Source organism: Stegostoma tigrinum, chromosome 17 (assembly GCF_030684315.1).
Source record: "Stegostoma tigrinum isolate sSteTig4 chromosome 17, sSteTig4.hap1, whole genome shotgun sequence".
In the NCBI taxonomy this organism is placed as follows: Eukaryota; Metazoa; Chordata; class Chondrichthyes; order Orectolobiformes; family Stegostomatidae; genus Stegostoma; species Stegostoma tigrinum.
This window is the reverse complement of record NC_081370.1, coordinates 25650694-25668218: the sequence shown is the minus strand read 5'-3', so window position 1 is coordinate 25668218 and position 17525 is coordinate 25650694. Positions and strand designations below refer to the sequence as shown.

Genomic DNA, 17525 nt, shown 5'->3' with positions numbered 1-17525 from the left:
GCAATAAATCTGGAAAGTTTTAGGCTCGTGTGTTTGTTAGTCAAGGCGCTGTGAATTTCTGAAGGGTCCCGACCAGAACGTCAGGTTTCTTGCTTCTTTGATGCTGCTTGGCCTGCTGTGTTTCTCCGACTCCACACTTGTGTTATTGTGAATACATGCCGTTCAGCCTCTTCATCTCACAAACCCCGGCGTCTGTACAACTATTTAAATAGAGCAGGCCAGTCTCTTTATTTGGAAAGAGGGAGGAAGAGATTACTACTACACTGCAAATTGTAACACCCATGATCAGTAATCAAATCACACAGACGTAATGTGAAGTTACTAAATGAAACAAAAGCTTTGAAATATTAAGGCACTTCATAGACAACTAAAAGCATAATGTATGTGAAGAATTTGCTCTGCACTTTTCATGCCAGCCTAGAATCTGTCAACTAAGTTCGTGAACTGGGTCAGGCAAAACTTTCAAGGATTAACTTTTTTTCTCTCTATGACTTACCATTGCTGCCGTAAATGAGTCTCTAACTTGAGAAAAGTCGCGCTGTGGTCGGCAGCGAGAATGATTTGTCCGGTCCTCCCCTCCAGTGAAGTAAAAGCCCGATCTGCACGCAGTTGCTTGCCTTGCTTCAGATGTGGAAGCTGGGCTCAGCGTCTGGAAAGAAGCTCCCTGTGCTTCAAGCTTCTGGGGACCTTGCAACGTCATCGCATGCCTGCACTCGGGATTCAGCGGAAAAAAAATGCGAGAGCAGTCCGCAAGCGCCAGCGGAACTGAGGTAACCAAACTGGAACAAAACAATGAGGAAATCGGTCTGTTTGATTCGATTTAGGTTGCACAGGTCTTCAAGCCCAACTCTGATTTTTCTCCCCCTCCCCAAACCTGTGTATTAGGAACTCACGCTAGTCACGTACCTGAGGTAATTGTACCCAGTCCGAAGCAGCCGCACACGTCTGCTCTTTCCCGAGAACAGCTCCATGGCTTCGCCCTGCCTCTTAAACCGAGCCGCGCAAATGCTGCCAGCAATAGTCAAGGAAGGAGCTTGTGAGAAAGCGTGATCTGGAGCAGTCTGAAAGAGCTGTTCAAACATTAATTATAGACGCTTGGTGAATATCTGTGATAATGAAGTGTAGAGCTGGATGAACACAGCAGGCCCAGCAGCATCAGCGGAGCAGAAGGAGTCTGATACTGCTTGGCCTGTTGTGTTCATCCAGGTCTACACTTGGTTATCTCAGATTCTCTGATGAATATCTGTGTTACTTTTAGGGAAATAAACCAGAAATCAACAGTAGCTTTTAACATTAATTCATTCACGATTGAATGTGAAATCCACAGTATATGTTGCTAAATAACAAAAGGCCCTCGTGTCTGGGTGATAGATTTGAAGGATAAACATACAGGAACATAAAACAGTAAAGTGCAGGACTCAGGCCGTTTGGCCCACTATATGCCAACCATGATGTCATTCTGAACTAATCCCATCTGCCTTCATGAGGGTGTGTATCCCTCAACTCCCTGCCTGTTACATGTGCCTGTAAAAATGCCTGTTAATCGTTGTTAAGACATCTGCTTCTACAAAACCCTCAGCAATAATGCCCGTTTTGAAATGTTATGCTGCCTGTGTAATGAATTGTGCTCTCCATTTGTATCATAAAAGGCCATTGATTTGACAAGTCAAACCCAGTAGGAGTCCATCGGACCTTTGGGGACTGCAGGCTTGGAGGATAGGGCATTGGTTTGATCAATCAGAATCAATTTGGCTATTAACAGTTAACTGTCAGTCACCTTCTAACTGGTGCACTGTCCACGTCAATGTCTCCTCTGATAGGACTCCACTTGCCAACAATCTCTTCTGTCACAGTATAAAAATAAATGCCATTGAGTTTTGTGTAAGAGCACTTCTGAATATAAGTGAAAAAAAGAGAAAAAACTATGAAAAATTTGTTTTGAAAACTCTGAATGCAGTGGTAATGCCCTTATTTGTGAGCCAGATGATCTGGGTTCAAGTCCCACCTCTTCCAGAGGTTTGTAAAAACATCTCTCTGAACAATGATGAGGAAACACCTAGAAAGATTGTTTCAAGGGCTCAAGGCACAGTGATAGTGAACCTGGATTCAACATCCACCTCTTTGAGATAGGTATCGTAACATGCCTGAATAGGGCAGCATGATGGCTCAGTGGTTAGCATTGCTGCCTCACAGTGCCAGGAACCCAGGTTTGATTCCGGCCTTGAGTGACTGTCTTTGTGGAGTTTGTATGTTCTCCCTGTGCCTGCATGGGGTTTCAGCTGGATCTTCCGGTTTCCTCCTGCAGTCCAAAGATGTACAGATTAGGAGGATTGGCAGTGCTAAATTGTCCATAGTGTTCCGGGATGTGTAGGTTGGATGCATTGGCATTGGGGAATGCAGGGATCGGTGGGTGGGATGCTGCTCAGAAGGCCTGTGTGAATGTGTTGGGCCAAATAGTCTGTTTGCACAATGTGGGGATTCTATGAGGTTATTTAAAAATATCAATTCTCTTCCTTCACTTTTTTTTCTTGTGCAGTTTTCAATTCACTGCAAAATAAGTAGCTTTGACAAAGTGGGGTTTTTTCAGCAATACTCAAAATAAATATTGTAGCATCTTTGGGTATTAGCATCAACAACATAATCATTTCTGATGTGATTTTAAATTGAATAAATCAACAGCCAGTTGTGCCTTTTAGATATAAAACAATTCAAAGCGCTTATAGGCATGAATGTAAGTTTTCTCACTGAGCTGGAAGGTTCATTTTCAGATGTTTTGTCACTTTTTTTATTTGAAAAAATATACTTTATTCGTAAGATGTACAAAAAATAAAACATATTTACACACCTACCCAGTCATGCAAGCCGCTCCGGGTTACACAGGGGGTACATACACCAACTAAAGGAAAAAAACAAAGAAGGCAAAAAAACAAAGCAAAGAAAATAACCCGGCAGTCGTCACCCCGCACAGTCCCAGTTGTCCCCCTGACCAGTTGGGGAAGGTGCCAGCTGGGCCCAGTTACTAGATAGGGTTCTTTTTTCTATCCTGGACGAGGGGTTTCATACGGTGGTCTTTCCCCACCGCGCCTTGGCGGCGGCTGCCCCAAGCTTTAGCGCGTCCCTCAGCATGTAGTCCTGGACCTTGGAGTGCGCCAGTCTGCAACACTCGGTCGGGGTCAGTTCTTTCAGCTGGCAGACCAGCAAGTTGCAGGCAGACCAAAGAGTGTCTTTCACCGCATTGATGGTCCTCCAGGTGCAGTTGATGTTGGTCTCAGTGTGCGTCCCTGGAAACAGCCCGTAGAGCTCAGAGTCCCACGTCACGGAGCTGCTCGGGACGAACCTCGACAAATACCACTGCATCCCCCTCCAGACTTCCTGCGCATAGGCACACTCCAGAAGGAGGTGATCGACAGTCTCGTCCCCCCCGCAGCCACCTCGAGGGCAGCGTGCGGTGGTGCAGAGATTCCGGGCATGCATAAAGGATCTCACTGGCAGAGCCCCTCTCACCGCCAGCCAAGCAATGTCCTTGTGCTTGTTTGAAAGTTCTGGCGATGAGGCATTCTGCCAAACGACTTTGGCAGTCTGCGTGGGGAACCACACGACGGGATCCACCCTCTCCTTTTCCCGAAGGGTCTCAAGGATACTACGTGCTGACCACTGCCTGACGGCCTTGTGGTCAAAGGTGTTTCCTTTCAAAAATTTCTCCATGAAGGACAGGTGGTACGGAACGGTCCAACTACCCGGAGCGTTCCGCGGCAACGAGGCCAGGCCCATCCTTCGCAACACCGGGGACATGTAGAACCTCAGTAAGTAGTGACACTTGGTGTTTGCATACTGAGGATCTACGCACAGCTTGATGCAGCCGCACACAAAGGTAGCCGTCAGGGCGAGGGTGGCAGTCGGTACGCCCTTTCCCCCATTTTCCAGGTCTTTGTGCATGGTGGCCCTGCGGACCCGGTCCATCCTCGACCCCCAAATGAAGTGGAAGATGGCCCGGGTGACTGCAGCGGCGCAGGTCCAGGGAATAGGCCAGGCCTGCGCCACATACAACAGTACCGAAAGCCCCTCGCATCTGACAACCGGGTTCTTACCCGCGATGGAGGGGGACCGGAGCGTCCACCTGCCCAGCTTCTGCTTCAATTTGGTGATACACTCCTCCCAAGTCTTAGTGCACGCCCCAGCTCCACCAAACCAAACACCCAGCAACTTCAGGTAGTCTGCCCTGATGGTGAAGGGGATGAAGTAGTGGTCATCCCAGTTCCTGAAGAACATGACCTCGCTCTTACCCCTATTGACTTTGGCACCCGAGGCCAGTTCAAACTGGCCGCAGATGTCCAATAGTCTACTCACCGAACAACGATCGGTGCAGAAGACGGCGACATCGTCCATGTACAGGGAGGTCTTGACCTGAAGGCCTCCGCTGCCTGGGATAGTCACACCCTTCAGGCTCATGTCCTTCCTGATGGATGCGGCGAAGGGCTCCACACAGCACACGAACAAGGCAGGAGAGAGCGGGCAGCCCTGCCTGACTCCAGATCTAACAGGAAAACTGTCTGATTCCCACCCGTTGATCAAGACTGTGCTAACGATGTTGGCATAGAGCAGCCGGATCCAATTGCGGATGCCCTCCCCGAACCCCAATTTGGAGAGGACGTCCCTCATGTAAGCATGAGAGACCCTGTGGAAGGCCTTCTCCTGGTCCAGGCTGACGAGGCAGGTGTCCACCCGCCTGTCCTGTACGTAGGCGATCGTATCCCTGATGAGTGCGAGGCTCTCAGCGATCTTCCTGCCTGGCACAGCATAGGTTTGGTCAGGGTGAATCATCGACTCCAGGACAGACCTGACCCGGTTGGCTATGACCTTGGCCAGGATTTTGTAGTCCACGTTCAATAGTGAAATGGGACGCCAATTCTTAATTTCTTCCTCTCCCCCTTCCTCTTGTAAATGAGGGTGATGATGCTCTTCCTCATGGACTTGCACATTTCCCCTGCCCGAAGCGCACTATCGTACACCTCCAGCAGGTCCTGGCCAACCAGGTCCCATAGAGCGGAATACAGCTCGACCGGTAAGCCGTCGCTTCCGGGAGTCCTATTCCTCTCCAAGGACTTGAGGGCTCTGGTCAGCTCGTCCAGGGATATCGGCCGGTCCAGCCACTCCCTCGTGCCGTCGTCTAAGACCTCCGTGATAGACGACAGGAATGACTTGGAGGCCGTGCTGTCCGTGGGCTTCGTGTCGTACAGTCCAGCATAGAAGGATCTGCTGATCCTCAAAATGTCGGGCCGAGACGACGTCACCGAACCGTCGTCCTCCTTCAGCCGGCTAAGCACAGAGCTCTCTTTGTGCACCTTCTGAAAGAAGAAACGCGAACACGTCTCGTCCTGCTCCACGGAGCGGACCCTGGACCGGAAGATTATCCTGGAGGCCTCCGCGGCGAAGAGCGAGGCTTGCTGGCCCCTCACCTCGCGGAGGTCCTCCGTGACATCAACCCCCATCAACTGCAGAAGGAGCAGGTTCTGCACCCTTTTCTGGAGTCGCAACAGCTTTCCCCGCCTCTCTCTCGCCTTCCGAACACCCTTGAGGACAAAGAACCTCTTGATGTTCTCCTTCACCATGTCCCACCAGTTGCCCGGAGACTCAAAGAGGGATTTCACGGTTCTCCAACCGGTGTACTCCCTCTTAAGCTCCTCGACGTTCTCTGGGGTCAACAGAGTCGTGTTGAGCTTCCACGTCCCCTTGCCGGCCGGCTGGTCGTCCTGTAAGTGACAGTCAGCCAGCAGGAGGCAGTGGTCAGAGAAGAACACCGGCTCGACGCTGGTGGACCTGACTGAGAACGCCCGTGACACAAACAGGAAGTCTATCCTTGAGCGGATAGACCCGTCTGGCCGCGACCAGGTGTACCTCCGCTGGGTTCTGTCTGCAGGGGTGCTGAAGACGTCGAGCAGCTTGGCGTCCTTCACCGTGCCCATCAGGAATGTGGACGTGACGTCCAGTTGACACCCCACACCCGCTGTCCCCACGCCGGATCCTCCATCTGCATCAATGATGCAGTTGAAGTCTTCGCCTAGGATGACCGGCCTGGACGTAGCCAGCAGGGGTGGAAGCCGCTGCAGGACGGCCAACCGCTCATTCCGTACCGCTGGGGCGTACACGTTGATCAGCCTCAGGGGAGCGTTCCTGTAGGTGACGTCAGCCACTAGGAGGTGCCCCCCCACCACCTCCTGAACTTGAGAGATGGTGAAGTCTCGCCCCCGCAGCAGAACAGCCAGGCCCGAGCAGCGACAGTCGTTACCCCCCGACCAGATCGAAGGCCCACAGGTCCAGGCGCCGGACCATTTCCTGTACCTGCCGAGGTGCGGTATCCCGCACTCCTGCAGAAACAGGAGGTCTGCCTTGATGGTGGTCAGGTAGGCCAACGTGGATACACATCTTGCGGTGGACTTGACACTGCGCACATTAATGCTCGCAACTTGTACCCCCATTGTGGGCAGTGACCGCAGTACCCTCCCCAAGTCCAAGGTCCAGCCCCTCCATCTGTCCCTTCATGCCCATTGCCCAGGCTAACTGCTGGATGCTCTCCGGGCTCAGGAAACCGTCCGTGCTGCCTTCCGGGTGGCATTCCCCCGTCAGGGGTGCGGAGGCAGGAGGGTCCGGCTCTGGGTCAGGCTGGGGACGCGCTGTTTCCTCCGTCCCGCCTGGAAGTTCCGGGGGGCCCTCCAGTGCCCCAGCGGCACTTGACTGGGTGTCGGAGGGAGCCTCAGGACGCCTCCCATCACCTGGAAGCAGGGTGCTGCTTTCCTTCTCCCTCGAGATCTTTAACTTCTGCTTCGGGCGGGCCCTCTTCGAATCCCCCTTGTCAGAGGAACTCTTAGAGCCCCCCTGTAGCTTCCTCTTCCCGCCTGATGGTTGTGGTTCCTGGGCCCGTCGACGCACCTTCCTCCTCGCTTTCCGGACCTTCGTCCACTCCCCTGGGTCGCCTGTCGCCGCCTCCATCGACTCCGGGTTGTCGGGGGGGAGCGGAGCCTGCAGGGGCGCTTTGCTGGCCTCGGGCCCATTCTGCGGGGCTGGGCCCTCCTGCACGTTAGTGGGGTCCTTGCTGGGCCCTGGTGCCTTCCTCTCCTTCGGGGGGGCTGGCCCCGCATTGCCCCTGCCGACGACCTGGACATAGGTGGTCCCTCGCTGCAGGCATGCCCTAGAGAGGTGGCCCGCTTCCCCGCAAAGGTTGCAGCTATTCTCTTGTGGGCAATCCTTTGCAAGGTGTCCCTCCTCCCTGCAGTTCCTGCAGATAGTGTCTTTGCAGTCGGCTGCCACGTGACCTGACCTACCACAGGTATGGCAGACTTTAGGTTGCCCTGCATAGGTCAGGTAGCCCTTGCTCCCGCCGATCGCGAAGCTGGACGGTGGGTGTACGACATTCCCGTCCGCGCCCATCCTCAGCGTCACCTTGACCTGCCTCTTACTGGTCCAGATGCCAAAGGGGTCCATGATGTCAGTTAGCTCCCCTTCCACCTTCACGTACCTTCCAAGGAAGGTCAGGACATCAACTGCTGGCACGTGCAGGTTGTACATGTGTACAGTCACCATAAGGCTCCTCTGTACCGGCATCACGAACAGCGGGACAGCGGTCAATACAGAGAGGGGGCCCTCACCTCCTTTCTCCTTGAAAACCTCCAGGAAGCGCTCGCAAAGCTTGGCACTCCTGAAGGTCACATCGTAAAAACCTCCTCCGGGGAAATCCTGCAGGCAGTAAATGTCCGCAGCAGCGAACCCGTAACAGTCCAACAGGACCCTCTTCACGAAGTAGGTGCGGTCCACAGGTGCTCCTTCATCCACCTTCTTTACGGAAACACGGATGGTGTTCCGGACCCCCTGACCTGGGGCACGAGCACTTGCCGCAGCCCTCGTTGCAGGTCGGCTGCTCCCCTGAACCAGCGTTAGGCTGAAGCCAGCATTAAGATCCACTGGTTGCAACGGTGCACAGCCAACCTGACGACCTCCTTTCACCTCCAAGACAGCACTCCCCTCCTCTCGGTCCACAAGAGAGTGGGTCTTTATTTTGTTCCAGATGTAAGCTGGTTCACTGAGCTGGAAGGTTTGTTCCCAGATGTTTTATCACCATTCTAGGTAACATCAACAGTGAGCCTCGGGTGAAGCGCTGGTGTTATGTCCCGCTTTCTATTTATCTGTGCTGCAATACTTGAGTCCCCGGTGATCCTTTATCCTTCCCAGTTTTGGTTAAGTCCCTTTTCATTACCATAAATGGGCCTACCTTAGCCTCTGTAGTCCACAACTCTTGAGGTTTCAAAGCCATTGCAGGACCAGCACCTTCTACAAATTGAGGCCATTTTAACACCCATTTCAAGGTGCCACAGTCCCCTCCAATAAACCAGCAGGTCCCACTATGTGCACCCTATTGCCCCCTCAGTGACAATGAGGCCAGGCCCAGGATTTGAACTGCCTGTACCCTCGATGGCACCATGGACTGACCGCTGTGAAGGACCAGACTATATTCGACTCACCACCCTCAAAACTGACTGTGGCCTATCTCGTTGGCTGTGCTGACAGGAGAACTTCCACTGGCCAAGGCCCATGCCCCACAGTGATGTTGCAATGAGATCCTGACTGAAAGTTTGTATTTGACTGGCAGAGTAATGTGGCCCAGTCCCCGGACTGATGTGTTGGAGATCCCTGATCTCACGTTAGACCAACTGCCTGTGATGCAGCAACATGCTGTACAGTGACATGATGCCTGTCTTTCCAGCTGTTACATGTAAATTTCACTGTTTCCTGCTGGCACAAGTTGCTCCTGTGTCCTTCTGTATTAAGTTTCTAATTCCAATCTAGAGGTTGCTTGCCGTTCCTGCCCACAAAAGTTATCAGAGAAAGAAGTGCTACCTGAGCCTGCACGATAACAAGCAACTCCATTTTGTAAGCCTGATAAATGTTGCCTTTGCTCAGCTGTGTGGGTGGAGAGTCCAGAGTGACTTTATATCCAGTGACCATTGAGGCATCTGCTGCAGTCCTAGTGGTTTCATCTAAAGTCAAGGGAGGGAAAATGGTCAGCAACAGTTGCATCTCCCCTGGACTTGAGGCAGAAGACCCCAACTTGACAGGTTTTCACAGGCAAATTTTGAAATGTCAAATTTCTCAATTGCACAGAAGATGTCATTACATCAAGTTGTGTAATTAATAAGAGGAAAATATCTACAAACTTTATCTTGGCATCTAAAGTGGGAAGAGTTTAACTCAACAGCAAGGATCTGATTTTTGACTCATGCTCGATTAATTCATCAGACTCATTGTTATTCTCACCACCTTAAGAAGCGTATAATTGTGTCTGAGGAGTCTGTCTATAACACTGTATTGTGGTACAACAATTTCAAGGTAAACATTGAATTGAGAATCTCCAAGTAGAATTTTTAGCAATCTTGCAGATGGTATTTTAAATTGCATGATTTATTCTTCAATAAAATGACTATACTCCTTTTTAAACTTATCAAAATCTGATTACGCCTCAAATGCATTTATAACCTTCTTTCTTATAAATTTTGTCAATAAATTATATAGAATTTCTAACCTTTCTGCAGTGTCTAACTAGAGTTTACTTTGTAGAAATACTAAGAACAAGGTCTGAGACTACTTTAGCCCTGACTTTGTTCCTAGTACTTCTATAAAGTAAATTCAGTAACAAACTTCAGCCTGACAAGATTATTGTGCCCTGCCTCATAGTACATCGATATGTTTATACCTCGTGGCATATGTAAACAATGCTTGATTGCAGCAACAACTTTTTTTTTGAGTTGTGGCTCTTCCGGCCTGAATTACTGCACCATTTAAGATTTTCTTTTTGTAAAATGGGCTTTTGGCTCTAACCCAGGCAGTCCTCAGTGTCTGATCAGCTCACCAGCTCAGCTCAGACTTGGGATCACTGTCACAGTCCACTGCCTCACAATGTACCTTTGCCTTGGAGCTACAGACTTCTTCTCTTCTTGCATGTTTTCTGTCATTGTGGATGGATATCATGCTTTCTGTGTAGTACTCTGAAGTATACTTCTGTGATGACTATTGTCACAGGGATAGTGAGCGTCGATCTCATTAGCAATCAGACATATCTGTTTCTTTTACAGTCTACTGGCATGTTTTCTCTTTCCTTTGTTTTGAAGTTCTGAGAGGCTAACTTCTCTTAGCATCAATGAAAAATATTGTTTGTCATTGGTAATTGCTAAATTGCACTGGGCCCCATCATTGGCAGTAGACTGCTGCTCACCATGTTGCCTGTGTGGGATTCTTCAAGCTCAAAATAGCATGGATAAGGTTTTAAGGCGAGAGGAGAGAGAATTTAAAAAGACATAAGGGACAATTTTTTATACCGAGTGTGGTTCACTAGTGGAATGAACTTCCTGAGGAAGTGATGGATGTGGGCAGAATTACAATGTTTAACAGACTCTTGAATAAATACAAAATGGGAAAGGTTTGGAGGGATATGGGCCAGGAGCAGTTGGGTAGGATCAGTTTAGTTTGAGATTATGTTCAACATGGACTGGTTGGACCAAAGTGTCTGTTTCTGTGCTATGTGACTTTATAACTATATAAGCATCTTGACGAAATAAATAATTGAAATTTTATTGAATTATTACAACTCTTTACAGATTACACGAATGTGACTCACATTACTACAAACTATTGGAAGCACGCTAGCCGTAAGTCTGTCTCCTATTAGCTCATATTTACTCTGACCATGGCCTTGTGACATCATCCCAGTGGGTGATGCTTGCTGCACTCTATCAATTACTAGCCCTTTCAGACCCATATACAACATAGCCAGAAAGATGGAGACTCCCCTACACACCTCTGTTTTGCTATTGGCAAAACCACTTGTTACATGTAATCTACTAGATTTAACATGATGCACTGTTTGTTGAAGATAGTCCCAATGAATTCGTTACTTTTCATGTCAGCTGGAAGGTCAGCACTGAGAAATTTTGTCATGTCTCTATCCAATCTACTTGATGTGAGTGAAGAACAGTCCTTTCAATTACCTTCACCAACTTTGAAGTGATTGAATTTTCTGCCATTGTTATATCACCCTTCTCCAGAAAAGTCTCAACTTTGTTCTGTGCTTTCTGCTCTTAGCTCTGCAGAAACCTTCATTTCTTGGTAAAGTTGCCTCTGACACTCAGATTGGTGGAAACATGAGTGTCAAGAGGAGGTTAGAGTCTCTATGGTAATAGATAGTCTAAGTGAGTGAGCAAACATTTGGCAAATGGAGTACAATGTGCAAAAATGTAAACTTGTCCATTTTGTCAGGAAGAATTGAAGAACGGTATATATCTGAATGGAAAGAGATTGCAGACACCTGAGTACGGAGAGATCCATCTGTCTTGGTACATAATTACAAATTGTTAGTTTGCAGGTATAGCAAGTTGTTAGAAAAGAAACAGAATGTGTTAATTACAAGAGGAATAGAATATAAAAGTAGGAAAGTTTTACTGCAACTGTTGGGGGTTTGGTGAGACCACATCTGGAAAACTGCTTCTAATTTTGTTCTACTTATTTGAAAACAATATACCTGTAATTATCTTAGAAGCAGATCTGAAAAGGTTCATCCAAATTATTCCTGGTATAATTGGGCCTATACACATAGAGTTTAATAGAATGAGAGATGATTTCGTTGAAACCTGCAAGATCCTGCGGGCACTTGTTAGAGTGAATATCAGAAGGAAATTCCCCCTCGTAGGGGAGATTAAAACTAGGTCCCATGGTTTAAGAATAAGGAGTCTCACTTTAAGACAGATGAGGAGGGTGACTAGTCTGTGGAATTATTTTCATCAGAAAACAATGGAAGTTGGATCTTTAAATTCATTCAAGGCTGAGTTAGATTTTTAATGGCCAGGGGAGCCAAGAATTAGGTTGGACAGCTAGGAGTTGTGGATAAGACAGAACCAAAACAGTTTTGTTGAATGCTAGATCTGGCCCAGTCAGGTGACTGACTTAGTGCTGCTCCTACATCCTATATTGCACTTTTCTGGTCTGGACCTTATTTCTGTGAAAGCGCATCCACCAATAAACTTCCCTGCTATTGACTCCAGCAGTGATGTTCCTTTCTCATTTACTGTTATCTGTTACTCACTACAAGAAATATTGTGCTTTTTAAGTCAGCAGCAATGCTTTCAAAGCTGCTGACTTCACATTCTCTTCCTAGCAGCAGGGAAACAATGAGCAGTGGTTTTATTGCTGCCATTCCTCCAAAATATTGAGGCTAGTCCAGTAAACTTGTGCAGGATGATGATCAGGTGTTCAAGGTTGGTGCAGACCCCTTCCATCATTAATCTACACAATAGAAAAAAAAATCAAGTTGTTTTTGTCTTTGCTTAAGAATCAGGGTACAATATAATCCGCACCTGCGTGCCTGAATTGAAGTTTGATTTCCAAAGAGAATGCTCTTTGTTTACTCAAGTTTATGTTATGGCATCATTCTGCCAGCCAAAGTTTTGGCTTTTTTAACGTCATTACCTCTGGGTCGAAGGATCTGGGTTCATGTCCCACCAGAGGTGTATATCAACATCCTTGGACAGGTTGATTTTAAAAAATGCCTACTTTTTTCTGTGCCAGTGGGCTATTCAAATTAGTGTTTTGTATTCCCTGTCCATGAACAACAGATGAATCTGTGCTGCTGGTGAGGATAAGTCAAATGTTACTTTCCTTGCAGATTATTACATGAATTTCCTTTGGGTGATTCACACCAGATTCCTGTCACGCTTCCTTTGTGGAACAAATAAACCTACCAGAAATGGCATGGATTTTGTCCAGTCTTTCCAGTTTTTGGAATTTTCCAATCTGTCTTCCTCGTGAAGGATAGAACCTCCACCAGCCCACCCTCAGAGGTGGATTGATGCAGGAGTTCTAGCAGGATGAATGCATCCAAAAATTAATCCCAAATTAGCCAGAGAGATTGTTGTATGTAGGAATGCATAGTTGATGTACATTCTGCTGTACATTGTTTTTAAGTGATTTAGCATCAATGGGAGCTGGTACGGTTCTGGATGGCTTTGGGCTGTTGCAATGAAGTGGTGTCTGTTCACTACAAATTATCTATTTAAATCAAGTATCACTGACTTTTCTGATTACTTTTGAATCAAAATGGTGGAATTGAGACAACACTTGATTCCAATTTTATGATTTTATTTGAAAAAGATTCACATCATTTTTTACAAGAGCAACAACAAAGTTAAATCAAACTCTGAAATCATCTAGGGATAAATCTGTTGAGAAGGTCAGAGCATGTAAAAATGTTGAACTTTCTTAAGCACACAAAGAAACTGTCGGTGTACCTTGCTGAATGTTGTCAATAACCAGGAAGTGGTTCATAGCATATTCTGTAATTCATTGATATTGCAACACCAAGATTTTTGTGTTTCAGTATTTTATGTAAATATTAAAGAGGAATTCAGGCACTAGAAATATTAAAACAAATTAACAAATCCTGCAGAGTAACAAATCAATGTAAGTTCTTCATTTTCTCCCTAAAAATGAAAGCTTATTGTTATGTCAGTGGAGAGAACTTCTTTCAAAACTGTCACAGCTTACTATGACCATGTGTCAATGTTGCTGTTAAGTGCCACCTCTGTCCCTCCAGGATAACAAAACAGTACCACAAAGATATTTAATTAAAGAAGGGAAGGAAAGTAGCCTAGTGATTAGGGTACTCAATGAGCAATTCAGTAGTGGTTGGGTAGAAATTGCTTAATTCCCAAAGGCGGAGGCCCAAGAATGTCAATCAATTATTTCTCTGGCCTTGTAAATACTCAGCTTGAGCTGGCAACAGCACAAGCAATTTACCCAACGGAAGCATAAAGTTTCAGGCCAACAGGTCTCTGACCGTGGTCCTGATCAGGGTAAGCAGGTCGCAAAGTGTGAGGCAGGGCAGCAGGGATGGGAGGACCAAGTTTGCCTGTTAGTTGCTGCTCCTTACAAGCCCATCCTCTCGAGACATTTTCCAACATTTCTCCTTACAGTCTTATTACATGACAGATTTCCTTCTCTTAATCCAACTATTTCAGTTATTATAGAAATTGTTATACAATGCCTAGGTGAGGGAAGACAGTGACTGTTGGAAGGAAGTTAATGTATTTTATGTCCCGGGGAAGAGAAAAAATTTTGGCTATCGGTAATTGTCAATGTGAAGTGTTGGTTCTTGAAGTGAGCTTTAATGTTGTAGTTTCCTTGCTGAGAGGATGCATATTACAGAGTTGAGAGGTGTGCTAAGTTTGACAGTGAAAACCAAACAATTCTGTTCATTAGACAGGGCTGCAGGTAGACTAATTCCTTAATTAAGTAAAGATGGTGAAGGCATAACGCTGTTATCATGATGTTGATAATGGCAGAAATGAAGTGTAAAAGCAGTCTGACCTTGTCGGTTTTTGCTGACTCACTATCTTTTGATCCTTTTGTTTTCCCTTCCTCCTGAATGAAGACAGCAGTCCGTAGTGTGATGGTGAAGATGCGATGCTAACCAAGCTGTTTCAGATGCAGCACAGAACTAATCAAAGCAACCAAAACAGATTTACAAGATACATAGATGAGCCTGAAAAATGGGCAAAGATTTCTGTTGGTAAATATATGTAAATGAATGAATTTTGAAAAATGAATCACTTGTCAGATGATTATGTCTGGGATAGCCTAGGACCAGAGGACATAGTCTCAGAATAAAGGGGGGCCAATTTAAGACCGAGAAAAGGAGGAATTTAATGTCTCAGAGGGTTATGAGCCTTTGGAACTCCTTGCCACAGAGACGTGTGGGGATAGAGTCCTTGTTTATATTTAAAGCTGTGATAGATAGATTCTCGATCAATAGGGGAATCAAAAGTTATGGGAAAAATAGAGAAAATTGAGTATGAGGAGTGTCAGATCAGCCATGATCCAATTGAATGGCAGAGGAGGCTTGAGGGGCTATTGTTCCCATTTGTCATGATATTATATCTGCAAGTTGTGTTTATGTGCTTTGTAGGCTTGAGAAAGCATTTTATAGTGTCTACCATCAGAAATTATTGGATTGCTTAAACAAACTAATTGACAGAAATGATAAACAGTTAGTTCATAATCTATTTTGGAATCAATCAAAAGTGATGTAATTTAGTAGTGACTTGTGACTCTATTCACTGGAGTTTAGAAGAATGAGAGGTGACCTTAAGGAGCTTGACAAAGTAAATGTTGGGAGGATGTTTCCCCTCATTGGAGAGTCTAGGACCAGAGGGCATAGTCTCAGAATAAAGGCATGCTAATTTAAGACTGAGATAAGGAGGAATTTCAACTCTGAATGTTGGAGACTTTGGAACTGCTTGCCACAGAGAGCTGTTGGGGGCAGAGGCCTTGTGTGTATTAAAGGCTGAGAAAGATTGATTCTTGATCAGTTGGGGAATCAAGCTTTACAGGGAAAGGGCAGCAAAGTGGATGTGGAGATGTCAGATTAGCAATGATCCTGTAGAATAGCGTAACAGGGTCATGGACTGAACATCCTACTCTTGTTTGTATTTCTAATGGTCTTACTTATGTTCATGCAAATTACACTGACAGAAATGATAGCTAATAGGAGGATAAACTCTGAGAATTTTAAAATTAATTTTAATGAAGGGATATGAGAATTTTAGCAAGGCCAGTGATGCACTGGAATCACAAGTGAATGAAAAAAATTAGGCTATGGAGGTAATTTATGTCCTTGTGGCATATTGAACATAATAAGCCTGAGTGAAAGGGAGAGGTTGGCTAGGATAGGACTTTATTCCTTGGAACGTAAGAGAACGAGGGGTGACCTTATTGACGTGTATAAAATCATGAGGAGCATGGATAGGATGAATACCTATCATCTTCTTTCCAGGGACAAGGAATTGAAAACTAGATAGCGTAGGTTTAAGGTAAGAGGGGAAAGATTTAAGAAGAACCTGAGGGGCAACTTCTACATGCAGAGAGTGGTACGTATATGGAATGAGCTGCCAGAGAAAGTGGTTGAGGCAGGTCCAATAACAAAGTTGAAAAAAACGTTTGAGTAGGTACATGAATGGGAAATGTTTAGAGAGATATGGGCTAAATGCTGGCAATTGGAACAAGCTGAGTGGGCACCATGGTCAGCATGGACCAGTTTGGGCTGAAGGGCCTGTTTTCATGCTGTATTACTATGTAAAGGAATGAAGCTGCAATGTTTGCTGGGGACTGTTTTTGGTCAGAGAAAGAATGATGAGAGAGAATAGTGAAAACACAGTCTGTGTCCCTCTGGAATGTGTTGTTAACTCCTTGTTTACTACAGCTTGGAATTTCCTATCATTTGCAAACTTTGAAATTATGAACTGTAAGACCAATTCCTGGTTATTAATATGAACAAAGAGAAAAGTGACTCTGCTACCAGTTCTTATGCAACGCCATGGTATTATGAAAAGCAAATGTTCACTGCTACAAACTGCTTTCTGTCCCTAACCAATTCTAGACCCATGCTACCAATCTCCCTTCAATTTCGTAAGCAGTGATTATGTTAACTAGTGGTACATAAAATGCATCACCTATATGAATGCTCCTCCTCTCTTCCTCACACAATCTAAACACAATTCTCCTGTAACAAATGCATGCTAACTTTTATTTAGTTAATTTTCCCATGTATCGATTAATTTTATTCCATATTATTGAGTGGAATATTTGGTTATAGAGAATATAAGAAGAATGGCTGGTGGGGAACTTAATTGGAAAAGAGGCAACAGAATCTCACCACCAACTTTGGCAATCAAGATCTCTACCTCAAAAAGTGGGTCGACCTTCTCGTCAGCAGCTGTTGAGAAGCTTATCTACATCTATTAGCATCTCACTGAAAGCCCAAATTTCCGGGATTAAGTCAAGCTTCCCAATCAGCCTCTCCTCAATTGAGAAACTTGGTGTCTCAGGTAACTGACCACACGTAGCAGGTGTCTACCTTGATTTGCATTTCTTCCTGGATTCCCGCTGGAGGATCATAAGGGAAACTAGGATAACAAAGGAGTGAGTTAGATAGAAAATGCTAAGAGTGATAGGGGCAGCTAGAACTGGGTACTTCACAAAGACTCTTGCCATCTTCACTGGAAACCAACTACTCAATTCTTCTTTCATGTCTAAAAGGCTTCAGCCAAGTTGGAGGAGTAAGTTTGTTTTGACGGTGGTGGTGGTCGGGGGCGGGGGGTGGGTGGGGAGTGATTTGGAGCTTAGATGTACTGAATCACTGGAAGGACATCCTATTAATCATGACAAATATTTTGAATCATCCTCTGTAGGGTTGTTATTAAATACCTCTGAACGGGTGGAGTTAAACCCAGAACACCTGGCTCTGAGATAAGGACACTACCACACACCCCAAGAGTCCTTAGTACATGTTATGGTATGCCTCCAGACAAAGAGTCATCTGGCATGAGGTTGAAGTGCCTCATCTGCCTCTCCATAAGATGATAAGATATAAGAGCAAAATTAGGCCATTCAACCCATTGAGTCTGCTCCACCATCCAATCATTGCTGATATG

General features: G+C 46.1%; 1 protein-coding gene and 1 long non-coding RNA gene across 6 annotated transcripts in view; one reads left to right on the top strand and one right to left on the bottom strand.

Moving 5' to 3' along the window:
- The window catches only part of LOC125459129 (uncharacterized protein C11orf24-like), a 71027-nt gene extending 70042 nt beyond the window's left edge, over nucleotides 1-985 (bottom strand). For 3 of the 4 annotated variants that reach the window (XM_048545080.2, XM_048545081.2, XM_048545079.2), the window contains exons 1-2: nucleotides 907-985; nucleotides 497-779 (exon numbers count right to left, since the gene is read on the bottom strand). Coding sequence is in view for 1 of the 4 variants with exons in the window: in XM_048545084.1 (XP_048401041.1) it covers nucleotides 497-779; nucleotides 907-971 (348 nt within the window). In the remaining 3 variants the exon portion in view is untranslated. The remainder of the gene's footprint in view (nucleotides 1-496; nucleotides 780-906) is intronic. The other variant, XM_048545084.1, reaches the window with a different exon arrangement.
- Nucleotides 499-17525, top strand: part of LOC125459131 (uncharacterized) — a 70339-nt gene continuing 53312 nt past the window's right edge. The window contains exons 1-3 of one of the 2 annotated variants that reach the window (XR_007248968.2): nucleotides 499-770; nucleotides 10644-10694; nucleotides 14468-14605. This is a non-coding gene — a long non-coding RNA (uncharacterized LOC125459131). The remainder of the gene's footprint in view (nucleotides 771-10643; nucleotides 10695-14467; nucleotides 14606-17525) is intronic. The other variant, XR_009446844.1, reaches the window with a different exon arrangement.